At 39.3% G+C, this 20218-nt stretch overlaps 1 protein-coding gene, 1 long non-coding RNA gene and 1 pseudogene across 5 annotated transcripts in view; 1 reads left to right on the forward strand and 2 right to left on the reverse strand.

Moving 5' to 3' along the window:
- Positions 1-18514, reverse strand: part of LOC115289601 — a 53692-nt gene extending 35178 nt beyond the window's left edge. The window contains exon 1 of the long non-coding RNA XR_003907707.1: positions 18305-18514. This is a non-coding gene — a long non-coding RNA (uncharacterized LOC115289601). The remainder of the gene's footprint in view (positions 1-18304) is intronic.
- The window catches only part of KATNAL1 (katanin catalytic subunit A1 like 1), a 93723-nt gene that overhangs the window by 28194 nt on the left and 45311 nt on the right, over positions 1-20218 (forward strand). For all 4 annotated transcript variants that reach the window (XM_029936892.1, XM_029936891.1, XM_029936889.1 and 1 more), the window contains exon 4: positions 17808-17976. In XM_029936892.1, coding sequence (XP_029792752.1) covers positions 17808-17976 — 169 coding nt within the window. The remainder of the gene's footprint in view (positions 1-17807; positions 17977-20218) is intronic.
- LOC115289599 lies at positions 59-583 on the reverse strand (annotated as a pseudogene).

The following is a 20218-nucleotide window of genomic DNA, read 5'->3' on the forward strand; positions in this document are numbered from 1 at the left end:
ACCTTAAACTCATGAAAAATTTTAACAAGGCCTTTACTTCATTTACTTTTAGCCATTCCATAAATACCAGAAGAGAAATTGGACAGTTTGTGATGAAATTTAGAAAAATTTCTTTTTCTATAAAGCAAACTTATAAATCTTTCCCTTTGGCTCCTTCTAATCTTCCTTCACTGTACTGAAGAGCTATTCAGTTCTTCTAGATTTTTGGTTGGGCAAGTGGTTTCCAAGCTGACTGGGCTTTCCAGGTAGGCAGTTCCTGCACAGGGTTTTCCGGTCACTGGATCTATGACTTGTCCAACTTTGAAAATGATTTTGGCCAGTTCGTGTTTCACATGCTTTGTTTGTGCGACAGGTAGAGCTTTGAGAAGCACAATATCCTCAACTGTGCACTGCTGAAGAGCATCATGAGCAAAGTAGGTTTTTCGTTTATTAAAATACTTTAATAAGTAGGGATCCAAAACAAGCCTGGTCACTCTCACTTTAGCTGTTTTTTGCATTGCTGTTCCAATCACCTTCCCAACGACCCATTTCGCATGGACGGATGAACGAACGACTGGCATGATGTGGCTCTGATCACCTCCCGGCTTTACCTTACGGGCGCGTGTCTGTTGTTATAATTTTTTAGATTTCACGTATAAGTGATATCATAACAGTGGTTGTCTTTCTCTGTGTGACCTGTCTCACTTAGCATAATGCCCTCCAGGTCCATCCATGTTGCTGAGGATGGCAGGATTTCCTCCTTTCTCATGGCTGAATAATAGTCCACTATATAAACACCACTCGGGTGGTTTCCATAGCTTGGCTCTTGTGAAGAATGCTGAGTCAGCATGGGAGTGCCTCTATCCTTCCACATCCTCTTTTTATTTTCTTTGGATATGTACCCAGCAGTGGAATTGATGGATCATTTGGTCATCTATTTTTAATTTTCTGAAGAACTTCCATACTGTTTTCCACAGTGGCTGGACCAATTTGCATTCCCATTAACGATCTCTTCTTTCTACATTTTTGCCAACACTTTCCTCTTATCTTCTTGATGAGGGCCATTCCAACAGGTGTGAGGCAATATCATAGTGGTTTTGATTTGCATTTTTTTGATAATTAGTAACATTGAACCTTTTTTCCTGTACCTGTGGGCCATTTTGGATGTCTCCTTTGGAAAAACACTTATTTTTGTTTCTCTGTCCATTTTTAATTGGACTTTGTTGTTGTTGAGTGTATGAGTTCTTTATATATTTTGAATATTAACCCTTTACCCTGATACATGGTTTGCAAGTGTTTTTTCCCATAGTAGGCTCCCTTTTCATTTTGGATTTATATATATATATTTTTCCCTTATTGCTTTTGTTGTTTGTATTTTTGATGTCCTATCCAAAAAATCATTGCCGAGACCAATGTCAAGGAGTTTCTTTTTATGTTTTCTTCTATGAGTTTTACAGTATCACGTCTTATGTTTAAGTCTTTTAAATCTAGTTCAAGTTCATTTTTGTGAATGGTATAAGATAGGGGTCCAATTTTATTTTTCTGGTTGTGGTTATCCAATTTTCTCAACACCATTTGTTTGGAAGAAACTGTTCCTTCCCCATTGAGTATTCATGGCTCTCTTTTCAAATATTAGTTGACCATAGATGCAAGGGTTTACTTCTGTACTCTCTGTTCTGTCCTGTTAGTCTTTGTGTGTGTTTTTAGGACAGTACTGTACTGTGGTTTTTTTTTTAAGTTTATTTATTTATTTTGAAAGAGAAAGCACGAGCAAGGGAAGGGCAGAGAGAGGAGAGAGCAAGAATCCCGAGGAAGCTCCACACTCACAGTGCAAAGCCTGATGTGGGGCTCAAACTCATGAACTGTGAGATCATGATTTGAGCTGAAGTTGGATGCTCACCTGACTAAGCCCCCAGGCGCCCCAGTTCTCTACTGTTTTAATTACTAAAGTTTTGTAGTATAGTTTGAAATCAAAAGTATGATGCCTCTGGCTTTGTTTTTACCTGATTGCTTTGGTTATTTGGGATCTTTTAGACTCCATATAAATTTTAGACTTTTCCCCCCTATTTTTGTGAGAAATGCTATTGGAATGTTGATATGGGATTTTGTTAAATGTGTAGATGGCTTTGGGTAGTATAGACATTTTAACAATATTAATCTTCCATCCATAAACCTGGGGTATCTTTCTACTTGTTAGTATTTTCTTCCATTTCTTTCATTAAAGGTTTGCAGTTTTCATTGGACAGATCTGTCATGTCCTTGGTTAAATTTATTCCAAAAGATTTTATTGTTTTTGATGCTGTTGTGAATGGGATTGTTGTCTTTCTGTTTTCAGATGTTTTCTTGTTAGTTTGTAGAAGCACAACTGATTTCTGTATGTTGATTTTATATCCTGCAACTTCACTGAATTTGTTGACTAGTTCTAAAAGACTTTTGATTGAGTCTTTAGGGCTTTTTATGTGTAAGATCATATTGTCTGCAAATAACAGCAACTTTGGCTTCTTCATTTCTGATTTGGATGCCTTTTATTTTTTTGTGTAGCCTGATTGCACCAGTTAGGACTTCTGGTTTATATGGGGTAAGAATGATAAAAGTGGGCACCCTTGATTTATTCCTGATTGTAGAGCAGAAGCTTCTCATTTTTCACTGCTATGTATGATGTTAGTTGTGAGCTTACTTTTATAAGGCCTTTATTATGTTGAGTTATGTTCCTTCTGTACCCAATTTGTGGAAGGTTTAGAAAAAATTTTTTAATGTTTATTTTTATTTTTGAGACAGAGAGCATGAGCAGGGGAGGGGCAGAGAGAGAGAGAGAGAGACAGACACAGAATCCAAAGCAGGCTCTGGCTCTGAGCTGTCAGCACAGAGCCTGACGCGGGGCTCCAACTCACAGGCCAAGAGATCTTGACCTGAGCGGAAGTCAGATGCTTAACTAACTGAGCCACCGAGGGGCCCCTGTGGAGGGTTTTTATCAGGAAAGACTATTGTACTTCGTCGCATGCCTTTTTTTTTTTTTGCATCTATTGAGATGATCATATGATTTTTATTTTTCATTCTGTTACCGTGTTGTATTCCATTTATTAATTTGTATATGTTGAACCACCCTGATATCCCTGGGATAAACCACATTTGGTCAGGTTAAATAATCCTTTTCATGTATTGTTGAATTCAAATTCAGTAGGAATATTTTGCTAATACTTTGTTAAGATTTTTTGTATCAGGGTATTGGTCTATAATTTTTTTTGTAATATTCTTACCTAGCTTTGATATCAGGGTAATGCTGACCTTGTAAAATGAGTTTAGAAGTGTCCCCTCTTTTTGAGTTTTTGGAAGAGTTTGAGAAGGATTGGTGTTAACTGTTCTTTAAATGTAGGGTAGAATTTGCCAGTGAAGTCGTCTGGTCTTAGAAATAATTTACAATGTAGGAAATATCTGTTCTAAATTGCTAGAGCACCATGATGTATTTTAAAAAGCTGTGGCCACAGATATTAACTCTAATATTTGTGGCTCAAACTGAATAAAAAAGCGTGGCTCATAATTTCCCACTGATGAACACTTACTGAAAACTTCTTATTAGAGAAGCCAGTAGCCCACTGTTTCCTTTTATTTGTCCTCCATTAACTGCCCATAACAGAGATTTTATTTATATTTATGCTTGTGTTTGAATCCTTATTCTTAATGAAAGTGACAGATGAATGGACCAGAATGTATTTCTCATTTCTCTGAACCTCTTTTCTCCATAGTAGATTATAAAGAATTTGTTAGAGATTGTGAGAGAATAAAGAAGCTGAAGATACTTAATGAAATACTGATATTTTAAATATAGTTCCTTTTTCTTTCTTTTTTATGGGGACACTACACTGGAATTAGAGTGTGAGTCAATAGAAAAATATAAGTTACCTCGTTTTGTACAAAATGTTTCTGGGATGCATCTGATAGGTTTGGCATTAGCTGCAAATTTGGCAACCCTGCTTGTGATTCTGTCCTTTTCCCTTAAGGGGCGTCCAACACTTGTAACACTTCTTCTAGACCCGGGGTCATCTGCGCACTGTGGTCCCCTGCAGTGCTGTGCACCCCCTTTCAAGTTACACATCGTATGTCGTATGTCTGCTGAGTTTCATCATGATCCTATTTTAAATCACCAGCAGCTGCTCGAATGTATCAAAGAAATCGTTGAAAATGAATTAGATTCATTGCCTTAAATGCGGACATTGAGCTACAAATGGTTTATGATGGGAGGTAGTGGCAATGTTAGAACAAAACTCCACAGACAGCTGAAGCCTTCCGATCAGTTTTAGTGTCCTGAGTGAAAGGATATAATGGATGAAGTAAATCATTTATAATATTTTCCATGTAAGTTTATTAAAGTGTATTCTTTTTAATGAGAACCATTTAAAAATGATCCCTCCTGGTGAGATCCGAAGGGATGGAAGATATTTTTTTGCATTGGAGCAATATTTGATGTAGCATATATTCAATAAACTTTTCTTAAAGATTTTTTTTATTTTTTAATTTATTATTGAGAGGCAGAGAGAGACAGAGCATGAGCATGGGAGAGGCAGAGAGAGGGAGGAGACACAGAATCTGAAGGAGGCTCCAGGCTCTGAGCTAGCTGTCAGCACAGAGCCTGACGCGGGGCTTGAACTCACAAACTGTGAGATCATGACCTGAGCCAAAGTTGGATGCTTAACTGACCAAGCCACCCAGGTGCCCCTAAGATTTTTCTTTTTAACATTTATTTATTTCTGAGAGAGAGACAGAGACATAGTGTGAGCGGGAGAGAGAGAGGGAAACACAGAATCCTAAGCAAGCTCCAGGCTCTGAGCTGTCAGCACAGAGTCCAATGTGGGGCTCGAACTCATGAACTGTGAGTTTATGACCTGAGCTGAAGCCGAACGCTCAACTGACTGAGCCACCCACATGCCGCAAACTATTCTTTATTCAACTTAAAAATTAAATGCATTAGGCCTTTTTAAGTGACAGCTTTTGGGACAGATGTCAGTAGGAATAGGCTCCACAAGCCTGAATTAATCATGTGGCTTATTCTGTAGAGGGAAAATAGAACTCATAATAGTCCCTTTACTGTTGTTTCATCTGGAACCAGGGGAACAGGCACAATGTGTTTCTGGGTACACAGAAATAGTAAAATTATTTTTTATCCAATTTGTGCTATTCTGTAGAATTTCAGCAGAGGAAATTCTTACTGACTTATTCTTGTTAAAGTTGTTCCTTTTTTTTGTTTTTTTTAAAAATCCTTTTTAAATTAAAAAAATTTTTTTTTTCAGAGACAGAAAAAGACAGCACGAGCACGGGAGGGCCAGACAGAGAGGGAGATGTAGAATCTAAAGCAGAATCTAAATCTCTGTGTCAGCACAGAGCCCAATGTGGGGCTCGAACCCACAAACCATGAGATGACCTGAGCTGAAGCCAGATGCTTAACCGACTGAGCCACCCAGGCGCCCCGCTTTGTTTCTTTGGTCACACACATAGATTAGGTTACTGCTGGCATTTTACAGCCTGATTTGCAGTGGGAAAAGATCAGATAAGGCCAATAGAGAGTCGACTCTCATCCTAGTCTTCCAGGTGTTTCATCCAGGCTCTGGCTCAGTTACTTTCCTGGGAGTAAGAGGCAGGAAAGCAGGTTTTGTGTGTGTGTTTTTTTGTTTTTAACAGTCCCACCATGAATTGGATATTCCTCCAAGTTATATTCATGTCTCCTCGCCTCATTTTGCTCCCTGTAAAATGTGTATTATGATGGAATTGTTTTGTAAAATTGTTTTGAAGTCCTAGGGAGAAAAACACGGTATTGTTGATCTCTCCAGCGTTTATTTTAGGAGCACTCACCCTACGCTAGGTGTGATCCTTGGCCTTGTGGAAAGTATAAAGGTCATAGACACACAGACCTTGGCCTCAAGAAGCCAATAAGAGAAAATAATCCAGGCGTCCTGGAAAGCTTGAGCTGTGTCCGGTGCCACTGCTTGGCTGGGGACATGGTGGGATTTAGAAACAGACACAGTCCTTGCCCTCTGAAGCATCTGGTTTTGTGAGAGCCATTAGTGAGGTAGAATGGACAGGGTTTGGTGATTAATGAAATACAGAGAATGAGAGAAAAATTGGAGCAGACAATTAAATATCTAGACCAAGCTATTTATATAGGAACTGGAAATGAGAACCGGAACTTAAGAGAGATTGGGATTAGTGTTAGTTATTTAGGAATCATCAGCAAGTCAGGCATTTTAAGAAGGAAATTTTAAGGTCATTCTTTATATGGGAATAAATTATTTGTCTGATACGATTGGCAGGTTGAGATTATACCCCTTTTTAAAAAACATTCTAGAGCCCTATTCTATTCCAAGATTCTGTTTCTGGAGTATAGAGTGGACTTTATTTTTAGTGGGTAGAATGTAGTTGGCAGTGTTGATTAACCACAATAACTGACATTTTTTGAATTCCTAATTTTGAACCAGGTACTGTGCTAATAAACTCTTTACAGGATTTAGTTCTTAATCCTCACAACCTCCCTCCCAAATAGATATTATTATCTATTATTATCATCTCCATTTTTTTAATGTTTTAGTAGTTATTTTTGAGAGAGAACGTGAGTTGGGAGGTGCAGAGAGAGAGAGGGACAGAGGATCCGAAGCGGGCTTCTTAATGACAGTGGAGAGTTCAGTGCGGGGCTGGAACCCGAGAACCGTGAGATCATGACCTGAGCTGAGGTTGGATGCTCAACCAACTGAGCCACCCAGGTGTCCCTATCATTGCTATTTTTTAGAAGAAATTGGGGTTTAAGGATTCCAGTAAGCAGCTCTATCTAATTCTGCACATAGGTCAAGTACGATAAGGATTGAACATTGTATTGGATTTAGCAACATGGAGCTTGTTGGTGACTGTGCTGAGCAGGTTTCGTGGAATGGTAGCCAATCATGGGGTGGGTGGAGAGGATGGGAAGAGAGGAATTGAAAACAATGAGTGTTTGTAATTCTCTGACAGAGGTGCTGACAAGGGGAACAGAGAAATTGAGTGGTAGTTGGGAAAGACGCAGAGTCAGGATTGGGCTGATTTTAGAGAGGAGGGTCTGGCAGGGTGTTTGTAGGCTGGCGACCATGCTGCAGGGAAGGGGGAAACTGATGACGTGAGGGAGGGGATGGTATCAGGGGCAGTATGCTGGAGTGGACAAGGGCAGGGGTGCATGGATAGCCGACTCAGGCCGCCCGGGGGAAGGCTCGTCGTCACAAGAGTGTGGACGTAGAGAAGTATGTAGGTGAGAGGTGAGCATTCATGGAAATTTTCCTGTGGTTATTTCGACGAGGCGAATAAAAGCAAGCAGGATCATCTGAGAGTGAGGACAGAGGGAGCGGATGTTTTCCACAGTCTAAATTCTGACTGAAAGTATCCCGAGAGTGGGAGGTCACTTCATTTGGCTATTTTATATAATTTTATTTCTTTGATGGAAGTTTACTCTAGGGAACATGTCCCTTATTTTGTAAAACCCAGTCCCCCGTTTGAAGTCTTTATTTTGGAATTGTAGAGATTTATTATATTCAGTGCCCAAAAACTTGGTATTTCTGTCATTTTTTATGTTATAGAAAAGACAACTGATAGAGATTTCAATTCATTAGAGATAGAATAAGGAATGGGCACAAAAATAGTGGTAAGTCAGGACGAAATGCCAACACATTACTTCTAAATTTTTATTGGAAAAAACTCTTCGCCTCGCTGCGCCTGAACTACTGTCATTGGCCCCCTTTGCTTCTTGGGCAGACATGGTCATGCTCGCCTGAATAACTAGAGATCTTGGGTCTCCGTCATTGTGATATTGTGGCTGAAGTCTTGAAGACAACTTCCTAATTTAGTGTCAGAATGCCTATTCTCAAGGCTTCCTGTATTTGACTTTTATAACATTTGATGTTTACCATCTTTCTTCCTTGGAATTTTCTTCATAGGGCTTCTGTGACATTACAGTATTCCTTTCTTCTTCTTTTACTTTTTCTTTCTTTCTTTTTTTTTTTTTTTTTTTTTTTTGACTGTGGCCTCTTCTGTTTCTCTTAGGCTGCCTCTTGTTCGCTAGCCCTCATTCCTCTGGTATTTCTGTATCTGGACCAGCTCAACATACCTGCACCCACTGTGTCCTAGGCACTGTGGATGAGTTTTCCTCCTCTGTAAAGTGGGGATCAATACTACCATTACACGTGGGGTTATTTTGAGAATTAAGTGATTGAATACAAGGAAAGTATAAAGAACAGCCTGGCACATGAGTATGTGCTCAAGAAATATTTGCAGGTTTCATCACCCATTCCCTGGCCCACCCGGGCCCCACTAGGTATTTAGAAGACTGATGTTCATTAGGATGACACCTTTTCAGGTCTTTCTTCACATGTCACCTATAAAGTCTCACCCTGAACACCTTACTTAAAATATTTATCCCTCGGCGGGGGGGGGGGGGGGGGGGGGGGGGGGGGGGGGGGGGGGGGGGGGGGGGGGGGGCAAAATGGGTGAAGGGGAGTTGGAGGTACAGACTTCCATTTATAGAGTGAACAAGCCGTGGGGATGAAAGGTCAGGCATAGGGAACATAGTCGATGATATTGTAATAACGCTGTTTGGGGACAGACAGTGGCCCCACTTGTGATGAGCACAGCGTAACATAGAGATGTCCAGTCCCTGTGTGGTACATGTGAAACTCATGTAATGTTATGTGTCAACTATACTCAGAAAATTAAGAAAGAATTTATCCCCTCACTCATCATCACTCTGTCTTCTTATTCTGCTTTACTTTTCTTCACAGTCCTTGTTGTGGCCTGATACTCTAGTCTGCGCTTCTTGTTAACTATCCCTACTGCATTGGACGCTCTGTAAGGTCAAGGCCTTTGACTTTTTCACTGCTGTACCCTCAACGCCAATTTAGTACTGGGCACAGTGTAGGCATTCAGTAAATATTTGTTGAATGAATGAGCTCATAAAATGCTTAGATTTATCCCTGTGTTTTCTAATTGTATTGGTCATTATTGCTTGCTTTTCACTTTCTGGAATCAGTCTCTTTGCTGTAGTACATTCCTCAGTAGTTCTACACATGTCTCTTTTAGTGGTAAACCCTCAGGTTTTGTCTTGGACTTATTTTCCCATCAGTTTTAAATTATAGTTTCATATAGAATACTAGATTCTTTGTTCTCTGTGGCTTTGAAGATGACATTAGTGATTGTGTTATTTTTGCCTTCTGGCTCGCATTCTCAGTCTAAGTGTAGATAACTTGTCTTTTCTCTCCCAGTGTTTCCCTGATTTTATTTTTGTCTTCAGTTAAACAGTTCTGTGATGATTTATCTAAGTGTGCATTTATTGTCACTTATATTACTTAAAACTTGTATTTCTTTTCTTTCAAATTCTTTTTTTTTAAATTTTTAAACAATGTTTATTTTGAGAGAGAGAGAGAGAGAGAAAAAAACAGTGCAAGTTAGGGAGAGGCAGAGAGAGAGGAGAGAGAGAATCCCAGGCAGGCTCCATGCTGTCAGCACAGATCCCGATGTGGGTCTCAACCCCATGAAACTGTGAGATCATGACCTGAGCTGAGATCAAGAGTCTATGCATAACTGACAGAGCCACCCAGGTGCCCCTGTTTCAAATTCTTGATTCGGTTAAAAAAAAAACCAAACATCTTTTTAAAATATTTATTTTACTTTTTAAAAGAGAGAGGGAGAGCATGTGTGCGTGCAAGCAGGGGAGAGGGGCAGAGAGAGGGAGACAGAGACTCTTAAGCAGGCTCCATGCCCAGCACAGAGCCCAACATGACCATGAGATCATAACCTGAGCCAAAATCGGATGCTTAACTGACGGAGCCACCCTGGCGCCCCTAAGAACCATGTTAAACATTCATTTTGTAGTCTACAATTGGTAATTCTATTAACAAGTTATTGGGAGTTTTAACATTTTTTTCCCCTGATGGCTCTTGTTTGTGATAAAGTTAATGTCTCTCCATGGTTTTAGTCATTCTAAGATGTGGCTTGTTTGGAGGGATGTCATCCCCTAGAGGGACCACTTTTAGGTAAATTTCTTTGTCTGAGGTATAAAACCAAATCCCAAATCACATGACCTCAGGCCCGTGGTTACTATTTCTAGGGGACACATGTGCCTCACTCCACAAATATGGAACATAGGCCAGAAAAACAGATGTACTTGTTTCTTCCACATGTGTGTTTTAAATTCAACCCTCTCACCGAGATTGTAGTCCTTGGACAGAGCTGGCCCTATGTGATGGTCTCAGTGCACCTTCTTTGACTGATGTGGGCCTAAGCCCTTATCTCAGGCCTTTCTGTGTGGTCATTAAATCTCAAGTTCTTAGTGGGTGAAGCCTGGAAATCCTAAAGGACTTCCATGTCATCAGCCCTCTCTTATTTATTTTTTGGCCATTAGGTATTTCTTTTACCCTCTGGTAATATTACCTGTTTATATAGAAGGGTGTTTGTTACATTTTATCCAGAATTCCTACACAGGTTATGGTGGGAAGGGCTTCAGTTTACTTTTGTTATTCTTACCCTATGTTTTTATACTTCTATCATTATCAGTTCTTGACGGTCTTGTCTTACAGCATGTTGTCTTTGAGGACTCTTGTTTTTAGATTCGTGGAGAACTCCTCAGCAGGGCTTTAGCTGTAGGGTTTACGTGTGGACAGAAAGGGATGTCCAGTATATTTCTTAAAATACGAACATATTTTAGCCAAATTTTAAGGTTCTTAGACACCATCTCATATGTTTTTTTGTGTCTGTGTGTTTTAAAAATAAATAGAATAATCGTAGACCTTGACTCTAAGCTAGATAAAGAACTGTGAGATAACTAAAGTTCAACCGGTATAATTTTTAATATCTGTAGAAATTATGTAACCTTTATAACCTGTAAGAATACCATTATCTATCTAGTTTTGAGGTCTTTAGAGTTAGGCAGAAAATAAATATTCTAAGTGTTCAAATTTATTTTTATTTATTTTTTATTTTAGAGAGCACACCGGTAGGGGAGAGGGACGGAGAGGGGGAGAGAGACTCTTAAGCAGGCTCCACGCTCAATGTGGAGTCCAATTGGGAACTCGAGCCCATGACTCTGGGATCATGACCTGAGCCAAATTCAAGAGTTGGATGCTCAACTGACTGAGCCAGCCAGGCTCCCCAAGTTTTTCAGGTTTAAAAGTCTTTAAAGTTTCATGGAAAACACAAGACTTGTCTATCTTTAGGTAAAGAAGAGCAAATACAGTCAAGTAATTAACCTTCCTGAGAGGGGTAGAATTCTACCATTAGACTAATGAATTAGTAATGGTACCACCCCCTCTCCCCCTTTGAAGTGGTAGAATGACTAGACTCACAGCTTTAAATAAGGATTAGTATATCCCATCAAAATTGCTGACAAACATTTAGTTACTATCCTAGCTGGTTAGAGAATGTCAAAATGTGAAGAAGGCAACCCCCACAATACTAAAAAGTATTGCATAATATTTGGTGTGAGGGTATCTCTAGCTCCAGATCTGACACCAGCTGACATTTCTGGTTAAATCTTCCCTTGGTTAACTTGGATGGTAATTGTCTTCTGTAGTGGGTAAGCGTCCTTCAACTCCAGGAAAATTTAGAATTAAGAATAGAAATGTCTAAGAGAATCAGAGCTGTAGTGTATTTTTCTGTTAAGGGATATGTGCATATTTGCATATTTACTTATTATTTTTATGTACTTGTAATTGAAGAAGATACGACTGGCGAGGGTGTTAAGCATGCAATTGCACCTTTAATGTATTATGGAATAATGGAGATCTGTGATTGTTTTACATAAAAATTTATGTTAAGTATGTTTGTGGAACATTTAGGAGAATTTTAGGCTTATTTACAAGTCTAATTTACTAGGTTTGTAGAAGTATTTATATGTAAGTTATTATGCTTTATTGAGTAAGAAGGAAATAAGATTGAGGAACTAAGAAGGAAATAAAATATATTACATTTATAAATGTGGGTAAAACATTTTGGTGGCATTTAAGCAGCCAGGTTTGAAATGGGACAAAACATCATTCAAAAGCATCTTAAAAATGACTTCTAAAATCTGCCAGTCTTGTGCATAGGAAAAGCTCTGTAAGCTGAATCTAAAAGTTGTAAGGAATAACTGAATTTTTGCATTTTTTAACTTTAAAAAGTCAAATATTTTAAAAATCAAATTAAGCATCTGAAGAGTACAAAAGATACGCTTGAAGATGCAAATCAACTCCTATCAGCATGACCTGTAGTGTTCAATGTATTTCTGGGTGTGACTGATTTCTGTGTTGGATAATGAGGGAAGACTTATCCTAATACAGCCTTTTATATTGGGTAGCATACTGTCTTGCAGTCATTAAAATTTCAGATATTTATTGAAAAAATTAATATTTTGAACAGACTCCTAAATGCTCATAATCAGATACTTGTTTTGAATCTTCTGTTCGCAAACAACTAAAATTTCTAAAGTTCTTTTTAGAATTGGAACTTATCATTAAAGGTTCACCTTTATGAAGCCACGTGATTCATGCAGAAGGTTGCAACTGCAGTTTACTAGGGAAAGGTGGGTCTTGTCACCAAATGCTATTGGGTTCATTGAGTATTTACAGGAGAGGAAATCTTGACCCCTCCCTACCTTACATCATACGGAAAAAATAATTTGAAATAGATCATTACCTAGAATGTAAAAGGTAGTAAGCTAAAGCTTCCGGAAGAGAATAGGAAAGGATTATATCATGATTTTGGGGTAGCAAAGGTTTATGAAACTGGACACAAAAGTACTAAAGACGAGAGATTGGTAGATCAGGATTCTAAAACTATGAACTTCACTTCATGAAGAGACACACCATTAGGAGAGTGCAAAGGCACCCCATATACTAGAAGATATTTACAGTGCATGTATCTGACCCCAAGGAGTGGCATCCAAAATATATAAAGAATGGCAGTCAATAAATCAAGAAATGTCAGACAGCTGATTGAAAAAAAACGCGAATTAAAACTGGAATAGATACTCTGCAAAAGACAGTATTTATGAGGCCAAGAAGCATATTGAAAAGGTGTTCAGCATCCATAGTCATTCAGGAAAGGCAAAGTCAAGCCACAATGAGATGCCATTGAACCCCCACCAGAATGGCTAGGATGGAGTGACTGCTACTCACTTATACTGTTGATGCGAGCACAGCATGACGTCACCACTTTGGAAAACTGTTTAGCTATATTTACTAAAGCTAATCTTACATACGATCTAGCAGTTCTGTTCCTGGGTACGTGACAGAGAAATGAATGCTTAACCTTTACCGTGAACATAACCCCATATTCGTAGAAGCTTTAATAATAACGTCAAATGGAAAATAGCTCAAGTGTTCATCAATGGTAGAATAGGCATGTTGTAATTGTATTTACACAATAGAATACCACACAGCATCGAAGAAAGATTAACTCATGTTCCATGAGGTACCTGGATGCATTTCACAGGTAATGTTGAGAGAAAGAGACCAAGTAAAAGTATGTAGCTGAAACTACATTTCTCCGAAACCAGAACAGGCAAACCTAATCTATGATAATAAGGTCAGATAGTGCTTACCTTCTGGGCTGATAGTGACCAAAAGGAACCATGAAAAAGGTTTCTGGGATATTGGGAAATGTTCTGTGTCTTCATCTACTGGTGGTTACATGGCATTAACATTCACTGAGTTGTGTACTATGTCTACTTCTTACTGAGCACGTTATATTAGTGGCAAATAGATTTACAAATTCTATGAAAAATTAACATGTCCATTTACAGTGGAAGAACATGAGGATTATAGATATTAAGTGATATGCTCATATAATCAGTAATTGGTAGACCTGGGAGTAAAAAGGCACCCAAGTTTTAGGATTCTTTTTTTTTAAATTAAATTTTAATTTTACTGAGAAAGAGAGAGGGAGAGAGAGAGAGTGAGCATGAGTGGGCAGGGGCAGAGAGAGGGAGAGAATCCCAAGCAGGATCCACATTGCCAGCACAGAGCCCGATGTGGGGTTCAGTCTCGTGAACCGTGAGGTCATGACCTGAACCGAAACCAAGAGTCCGACGCTTAATTGACTGAGCCACCCAGGCACCCCTAGGATTTCTAAGTCTCATGCTGACTTCAGATCATCGTATTATTTCTCTGTGAGGATAGGAATAGTGTTTGTGATTTTTTTTTTTTTTGAGAGAGAGAGTGTGTGTGGAGGGGCAGAGAGAGGGGGAGACGGAGAATCCCAAGCAGGCCTGCAGGGCTCTAACTCACAAATGAGTAAGATTATGACCTGAGCTGAAATCAAGTTGGATGCTTAACCAGCAGAGCCCCAGGTGCCCTGCAGTGTGCATGTCAGTAGTACACTGAGCATAGTTCTGTGCTTATTAGGTAAACAGTAAATATTTACTGATTTGAAAAAATAGCAGTCATATATATGATGAGAGTAGACATTAAAATTCTTAATCATAAATTCATAAACATTTAGTTTCAAATTATAAGTCCTCTCATTTCTATTTAAGCTTTGTTTTTTGCCTCCTGATTTCTTAAATAATTTCTCCTGGACTCAGAAGTCTCATAAATTGACTCCCAAATTCTTACAGCAAAAATGTCAGTATTAACTACTTTGAACTTATGTTTCGTATCTTCTTAATATATATGGAGAGAGATGTTTCTCTGTTTATTTAATTCTGGAGCTCTACAAATTCATATAATAACAAAATAAGATTATTATTCTTTCTTTTCCAGAAGTTAACTTTAAGCAATCTGGCTTATGTTCTTAGGCATATATAGGACCTGTTCTAAATTACTTATACCAGAATTCTAACAATGTATGAACAAAAAAAGAATTAGAATAATCATTAAACAAAATGTTAGAAGAAATAGAAGTCAATGGCTAGGAATCTTAAGGAGCCTGTATAACAAGTGGAGAATGTGGTGATAGTATTATAGACCCTGGTTCTTAAGTTGGTGTGGAATGAAAGGTGTCTTCGAAAGAGGTTAGTGATGCTGTGTAATCCTACTGAAGTCTCTTATTTATTTATTTAAAAATTCTAATGTTTATTTATTTTGGGGAGACAGAGAGACAGCAAGCAGGGGAGGGGCAGAGAGAGGGAGACCCAGAACCTGAAGCAGGCTCCAGGCTCTGAGCTGTCAGCACGGAGCCTGATGTGGACTCGAACTCACAAACTGCAAGATCATGACCTGAGTCGAAGTCAGATACTTAGCCGACGGAGCCACCCAGGTGCCCCTGAAGTGTCTTTTAAATGAGATCAGCAACAGAAGCAGCAAGACTTATTTTTCACTCAGCCTGGAAGCTTTCCCTGCCTCCTTACATTGAAGCCCGACATTGTGCAGTGATGCGCAGAACAGAGCCACGGCTGTCCTTTGGGAAGCTGACAGAGGCTGTTACAAACGTAATATCCACCTGCAGCGAGATGGCACCGAAGGCTTTCTCGGAGCACGGGCGCACTCTCTCTGTGAGATGCGGCTCTAGTCGCAGACCGCACGTCTGGCTTCTGGAGCGAGTGGTTTCATTCAGACCATTTATAAGCCCATCAGGGCACCGAGTGGCAGGACCAGGTCAGCGGCAGCAAACAGTGGGGACGCAGCCTGTGTACGAGCTTTGAAATCATTCTCCTCATGGCACCGCTTTCCCGAGCCAGATGTGCGTGCAAAATGGCCTGCAGCGGACTCCAGAGGGACCCTTAAGGAGCAAGCTGAGGTGGAGGAAGCCCAAGCCGAGAGGGCAGAGGCAGCGTTTCAGGGCTCACTAGTGTCCAGCCCCAAGCGGAGGCCTCGTGGGGCCAGCCCAGCGGCTGACAGCCTGGCGGCGGCTGCGAGGGACAGATCTGCTGTCAGTGAGCAGCAGCTTCAGGCTGGCTGTGCGTCCGAAACGCAGGCCCACAGACAGTGACAGCTGCCACCAGAACGGCACACTTGATGTGCGTTGTGTGCGCAAGAGATTGCTGCTCTCGTTTTATCATCGGTGGCCTCACCCCGAGTCTGATTGGGGAACACATGTACTCACGCACAGATACTTGAACATAAAAGTCAAGTCCTGCACTGCTGCTTTCCCCTCCTTCAGCAAAACCAAACATACGTTCAGTCAAGGTTGCAGTGGAATACTAGGAGTAGAGCAGGTAACATTTTTAGTTTTCTTCAATCAGCCTCATCACAGTTTTGTTTTATTGGCAGGCTCTTAAAAGACTAGGCATGCACCAAAGTAATAATACAGTCATTTCTTTATAGTTGAAAATGCCCTGTAATCATTTTGCTGTACACTGTTTTCCAGTTCCTTCCCTGTGATTTCTTTCACAAGATTGCTTGTTCATCTTTGTCTCCTCCTGGGGCCTAGCACACTAGTGGGTATAAGCCTCCCAATAGGTGGTCAACAAATAATTGTTGAGCTGAACTCAACTCTGGAGATTCAGAGGTCAGTGAGAAGTCAGATACACACTTCTCCAGCTTCTCTCATCCTCAGCAGGTTCATGTGGTGGTCTTGTTCCAACAGTCTGAAGATGCCGTACTAGGCCTCTGCCCTGTGTCAACAGTTTTTTACCTCTGTTGCCTTGAGTTTGTATCCTTCTTGACTTTTCATCTGTTTTCCTGTCTTGCTGGGTTCTGAGTTATATATATGTGTCACTTCTGATATCAGGAAGAGACACTCCATGATGAACTGGATGAATTGAAAGCATGAAGTTGGAAAAGGGAGAATAATCGGTGTGGCGTATGGGTAACAAGAAGGAGGACACATGGGCTCTGAAGGGTTACAAGAAAGGCAGAGCAGGAGAGAGAGAAAAGATAGGAAAACAGAGGTGGAGACCGTCCAAGGAAGAGCTAACAGGTTAGGCACAGGGTGGCTAGAGTCTCCTCAGCACCCAAACAGAGATGCTAAATACTGGTGCTAAGAAACCTTAGAATTTGGCTATTTGAAGAGGACATGTTTTGCATTCCATGAAACAAAATATGTCACTGTGCGTGCATGGTTACTTTTATATAGTTGTCAAAACTTTGTAAAACTTGAGGTATAATTGACATACAACATTAGTTTCGGGTGTATACCATGGTGGTTCAGTATTTTTATATATTGTGAAATGGTCATCCCGCATCTAGTTAACAGCCCTCACCATACATGGTTCTCAAAGTTCATCCACCTTTGGGGGCCTGTGTAATTTGAATGATCCTGTGATTTTTCGCATCTTCGATGCCAAATGGACTTTATATACAAATTAATTTGTATATAAAAAGATTTCATTGTTTAGTCCTCCTACTCGTAATTTGAGTGAAATGTTGGATTTTCCAGTACAGAAGCAGAGGAACTAATTTTGATTGGAACCAATAAATTAAGTAAACTGTGCGAATAGATGTATTTTGATTTCCTGTCCTCTCAGCTTTTAATGCTTTTGTAAGAACTGAAGTATCACTGGCATACAATGTTACATTAGTTTCAAATGCTTTTGTTTTTTTAAAATGACTTAGTTTTGGGTTAGGGCAGTAATGAATGAAAGTCATTGAGTTTCCAGTACACTAGTAAGATTATTAGATGGAAATAGTCTGTGTTGCCCTCTGTTGGTGATTAATAGTTATTTTCGACAAAATAATTGCTGTTCTACATGTCATTTATATGTATTTCAAAATTGCATCAAACAGTGTATTTTATAGAAAAGCACATTTTCCCCCCAGAAAAGTAGTTTTAAGAACTGATCTAATAGTTGTAGCCATGAATTGGCCAAAGGGGAACAATTGAGGTTTGGGGCTTCTTGATTTCATAGTTATGATGAAAAGAATATTGAACTGCTTTCGTCTTTAATTTTCATTTTAACTTTTTCCTGTCAGAGCTCCACCTCAGATAAGGCGTCCCAATCGAGAAGTAAGACCTCTGAGGAAAGAAATGCCTGGAGCAGGAGCCCGGGGACCTGTGGGCCGAGCACACCCGATATCAAAGAGTGAAAAACCCTCTGCCAGTAGAGACAAGGATTACAGAGCGAGAGGAAGAGATGATAAGGCAAGACTGTCTTTGTAACTCGTTCACGTGAAGCCCATGACTTTGGTGAACATTATAATGCTTTTTGGCTTTCAGCGTGTTTCTGGTTTTGGTATGAAGGAGAGTAAAAAACAAAAAAAGTCAGATCGAAAAGCCTAAGCAGTCTTTACATTTTGAAGGCCATTTTGCAATGCTAATAACCTCCCAGGTTTACTTAAAAAAAGATACACAGATCTTTAGTAAAATGGGTCTTTGGGAGAAATATTCAAAATAAAGTTTTAAAACTTAAAATATATTTCAACAAGTATTCTGAATTAAGATGAGCAATAAATGAAAACAGTGGACTTACATGGATATCGATTTTCTCTTAATGAGAGAAGATTCCCAGGTTGGGGTTCACTGTGTGCATTTGCTTTATCTGAGAAATTCATCCGTGAATAGATATAGTCCTAGGAGGCGATTCTGTACTGCCCTTAAAATGGACTTTAGAAACACGGGTGGCAGGTAATCTTACAGACTAGGGAGCCGGCCAGGATGATCTGACCCATCTTTCCGCCTTAGCTTTAGTCAAAAGACAAAATTAGATTCTTAGCGATAGCATTTCCCATTTCCATTGTGACATCATAAATGCATGATGATGATTATTGAATTGCCACCAAGAAGTTGAAAATTTTCCTAGCTTGAGGTTCAGGATATGTCTTTATGTTGATACCAGGACATTTATAATGAAAATATAACTTCCCACTAATAGCAAGTTGTTATCCTTAAAAATGAGATGCTGTGTTTGAATATTTTTATGATGTATATTTCTACTAGTAGATAAGGACTCTGCACAGACCACCTTCCTAGCCCTTGTGTATATTTAGTCTGTGGTAGAATAAAACTGGTGTTCTTTGAGTATTTCTATTCATGAGATAGATTCTGCTTGTCTGCCTCACTAGGACACAGGAAAGGAATTAGATACTTTTACATTTATAATTTGTCAGAGCTATTATGCCATAAAACAGTAAGCGATTCCATCCCTGATCCTTTCTGGGATTCATGAGGGGCACTGATAAATTAACTAATTTGTCCTGCCACTGAAACGTACTGCTTTTCCCCCATTGTCAAAAGCCATCTGAATGGATACTTAAAAATCTCTATGTTCTGTGTCATCTTTGTTTCTTCCCTTTCCTTCATTTTGTCAGTTAACCCTGGCGTGCATTTTGGAGCATAAAGTAGGGGCTAAGGTCCAACCCTCACTCTGCTCGTAGGGTTTAGGTAAACTTTTAGAACTATGTGAGGAACTTCCATGCTTCACCTTGCTCTCACGTAACACAAGAGAATGATCTCGGCTGTGGTTTATTTGGATGCTTCCCTGCTGGGCGCCATTCAGGGTAATTAGACGTTAATTCATGAAATCAGCCCATGAAGTATGTAGTCCTCTTCTTCCCATTTTACAAATGAAGAAACTGAGGTAGAGAGCGAAGTACCTAGCCGAGGTCATAGGTCAAGGAATGGAGCTTGGAATGGAATTCATGAAATCACAAATCTTTTTCCTCTTGATTTTAGGATTTTTTCATATTATAGAATATCCCTAACAAACTAGATTAAAAATATGGATTGGATTTGAAAAGAGTCCTGGAATAATTAAATAAATGTTGATTTTTAATGACTCATCAGCAAAGAGCAAAGCAGTGAGGCAGCAATTGTTGAATGTCAGAGTTTTCTGGAGATTGCAAATTGTCTCTTAAAAAGTTCCAAATAATTTTCTAAATCCTAGTCTTTCAGTGACATGTAAGTACTCAGAATGTCACTGGAAAGTAAGCCCCTAATTTTTAAAAAAAACCAAAACTCTACAGTTGTTTGAAGATAAAAGATGTCTTCTGAGTCACTCTGGACACAAAAGGGACTATAATTAAGAAAAACTAAGGCAAAGTTTATTAGTATTTGAAAAGCATATGTGATTCAGTTATGATTATTGTAAGCACTCAAATCCCCATCAGAATACTGTGTCCCTAAAATTCACTGAGGCCTGTGGAAGGGTTTGAGTTTAGGTGAAACTGCTTTTGAAAGCTAATTTGAAAAGGAGTACCTTGTATAGGAAGGCTCCTCGGAGATACTTTAGTCCCTAGTGCTGTTGGTTATTAAAATTAGTTTTGTGTATTGCAACCAACTTTTTTAAAGGAGAGTAGACAGAAAATTCAGAATGCATTGGTGATAGTGAGAACACTATTATATTGAGAAAAAAAAATTAGTTATATGAATATATGTAAAATTTATA

This window comes from Suricata suricatta, chromosome 4, assembly GCF_006229205.1.
Source record: "Suricata suricatta isolate VVHF042 chromosome 4, meerkat_22Aug2017_6uvM2_HiC, whole genome shotgun sequence".
NCBI lineage: Eukaryota > Metazoa > Chordata > Mammalia > Carnivora > Herpestidae > Suricata > Suricata suricatta.